The following is a 2,702-nucleotide window of genomic DNA, read 5'->3' as shown; positions in this document are numbered from 1 at the left end:
TTGGACCAGAAACAATGAAAATTAGTAGCATCGGTGGAATTAATACAGCCAGTATACAAGCAACAAAAGCATACCAACACTCTATGCAATCTGTCTCACATTTCTCTTTTCCTTTTTTTTTCCCCTTTCAATCACAAGTGTGATAATAATAACTAATTAATTAGTTAATTCGGCTGTTTAATTAGGACAATTAATTAGGCAATCATCTGTACTTCATCATTGACGTGGTATCGTGTACGATTGATTAGTAGGTGGTGGCGAACGGCTTGTAGACCTTGAGATCGGAGATGATGCCGGCGACGGAGCCGGCGGCGGAGGCGACGGTGATGATGAGGCAGGCGAGGCTGAGCAGCTGCAGGCACACCCACCGCGTGCTCCACTTAGGTATCCGCTTCTGCACGATGTACATCTCGACGGGGAAGTAGACGGTGAGCGGCCAGAAGCCGAGCGCGCCGAGGAAGCCGACGACGTCGTTGAAGAAGGGCAGCAGCATCGACACCACCGTCGTCACCACCACGAACGCCGACCTCCACGTGAGGCGGAAGAGGTTGAGCCGGAAGCACCGGCGGCCGGCGCCGGAGGAGGAGGGGAGGGGGAGCGGGACGTCGATCTCCCCGGTGATGTACCGCGACTTGGGCCACCTCTGCTGCGCCCACTTCTCCACGAAGGCGAACAGCGGCTGGCAGTACACCTGGTAGGCGCCGACGAGGTGGACGACGATGGCGGCGTTGGCGACGTCGAGGAGCCAGAACGGCTCGTAGAAGCCGAACCCGGTGAGGAGGTTCCCGGGGGCCTCGTCGCCGAACGCCGCGTAGCCGCTGCAGCCGCAGAGCATGTAGAAGAGCGTGGTGACGGCGACGCTGACGATGGTGGCGCGGCGCATCACCTTCGACTCCGACGGCGGCGGCGCCTTGATGGTGTCCTGGATCTCGATGAGGATGAGGGAGTAGGAGTAGGCGAAGGCGATGTCGCCGAACGCCTGCAGGCTCCGCCACACCTTGTCCATGGGCGTCACCACGCCGATGCTGATGCCGGTGAAGCTGCCCTTTGCTCCCTTGTTTGCCACAACCTGCACGACGCCGAGGCCGAGCCCGATGGTGGAGTAGGTGAACGACATGACGGCGGCGAGGATGGACAGCCACGAGATCTGGTCGAAGTCCGGGATCTGCGAGAAGAAGATCTCCGCCACGCCGAAGATGATCATGTACGGCGTGCTCGAGATGTTGCACGGGTCGCCGTGCCCCTCGACGTGGAAGCAGTTGGCCCGCTTGATCGCTCTGTTCATGCCAACCACGCGTCGACATGAGCTCACCGCAGCCACCATCAACGGAGATATCGATCGATCGAGCTCATGCTGGTAGCTAGCTAGCTAAGCTGGATATACATATACTCACAGCATGCTAATGGAGGCGGCAATGGTGTAGCCGATGGCGACGCCGACGATGTTGGCGTACTGCAAGAAACCGCAGACCTGGACCTTGATGCCACCTGTTCGACGAAATGACAGCGGAGTGAGTCGGCGAGCGAGCTGCCCGGAATGGCCGCACGAGGCCATCCGTCTCTGATGGTGAATACGTACTCAGGTTGGCGTTCACGGCGTCCATGTAGGTGTAGTTGCGCTTGCCGCTGCTCTCGTCGCCGGAGCGGTAGCAGTCGGCGAGCAGCGCGGAGGTGTAGTAGGTGACGAAGGAGAAGAGCAGCATGACGGCCGGGCCGGCCACCCAGCCGAGCTGCGCGATCGCCCACCCCAGCGACAGCACGCCGGAGCCGATCACCGCCGTGATGATGTGCGCGCTCGCCGTCCACATCGTCCCTAGTAGACAGCACCACACGCACACGTACGAAATGCATGTCAGCCAACTCGATCAAAACCTAGCTAGCCGGCCATGGCGGATGAAGAGCTAAACCAGCTCGAGCTTGGTCCTTACCGGTGCGCTTGAGGCGGCCGTCGTCGTCGTACAGCTTGGAGCCGCCCGTGTGGCCGAGCTCGGCGGCGGTCACCTCCGTGGCCGCCGCCGGGTAGCACAGCTTCACCGCCACCACACCGTTCTCCCCCATCTCTGCACCAGCCACAAACACCTGAGCAGAGTGAGTGGCGCGAAGACTCGCGTTCAAAGTTTTCTTCTTTTTTTTTTTTTTTTTCTGGAGGATGGCGGGAGAGACTGTGCGAGGAAGATGCAGGGTGGACGCGGCAATTTATAGCCGCCTACAAGAGTGGAATTAAGGTGGGTGGAGTGGGGTTTAAATTTTTTTTTTATGTTTTTAGTATTGATCAAACGTTTGTTGTTAAACATGCGCACAATTCATACATGAAAGCTAGAAGGAGAACGTGTATGAGATTTTTGACTTGCATATATGCCTTCAGATTATCATCCAATGACAGTGACCCCGTTTGATCGATGAAATTAAAATTTCCAAATATTTGACCACTAGGCGGACCCATTTTTCCGAGGGGATTTTGTGGGAATAATTGAAGTGTTTGGGAAGGTAAGTAATTGAAGAGAATATTATTGTGCCATGGTCCTACTATAGATTTCTGGCATTTGTTCCTGGCTATCTTTAATACGAAACTGATGTTAAAGGGTTAATAATTCGTGGGACTTGAGGGGCTGAGTTTGTTGACATATATGCCTCTAGCCGTCTAGCGTGTGTGAAGAATATATCATCTTATCCCCACTCTTGTTCTCGCTTTCGTATAATAT

General features: G+C 55.6%; 1 protein-coding gene across 1 annotated transcript; it reads right to left on the bottom strand.

The window, feature by feature from the left end:
* On the bottom strand, window positions 1-2,157 carry LOC102711261 (amino acid permease 3-like). Its single transcript, XM_015837371.2, has 4 exons — window positions 1,929-2,157; window positions 1,580-1,813; window positions 1,395-1,488; window positions 1-1,277 (listed from the first exon to the last, which is right to left on the bottom strand). The coding sequence occupies exons 1-4, from the start codon at window positions 2,056-2,058 to the stop codon at window positions 245-247; spliced, it is 1,491 nt and encodes a 496-aa protein (XP_015692857.2). The 5' UTR covers window positions 2,059-2,157; the 3' UTR covers window positions 1-244.
* Between the last annotated feature and the right edge of the window lie 545 nt (window positions 2,158-2,702).

The sequence above is a fragment of the Oryza brachyantha genome, chromosome 5 (genome assembly GCF_000231095.2).
Source record: "Oryza brachyantha chromosome 5, ObraRS2, whole genome shotgun sequence".
NCBI classification, from domain to species: Eukaryota; Viridiplantae; Streptophyta; class Magnoliopsida; order Poales; family Poaceae; genus Oryza; species Oryza brachyantha.
The sequence above is the reverse complement of the archived record's forward strand: the minus strand, read 5'-3'. Positions and strand labels throughout refer to the sequence as shown.

What these genes read in the sequence shown, in the direction of transcription:
- LOC102711261 (XM_015837371.2), bottom strand. Translation starts at nt 2,058, where the DNA reads ATGGGGGAGAACGGTGTGGTGGCGGTGAAGCTGTGCTACCCGGCGGCG. An exon ending in CGGCCGCCTCAAGCGCACCG is followed by an intron (nt 1,814 to 1,928) that starts GTAAGGACCAAG and finishes GCTGTCTACTAG; the next exon opens with GGACGATGTGGACGGCGAGC. An exon ending in GCCGCCTCCATTAGCATGCT is followed by an intron (nt 1,278 to 1,394) that starts GTGAGTATATGT and finishes TGGCATGAACAG; the next exon opens with AGCGATCAAGCGGGCCAACT.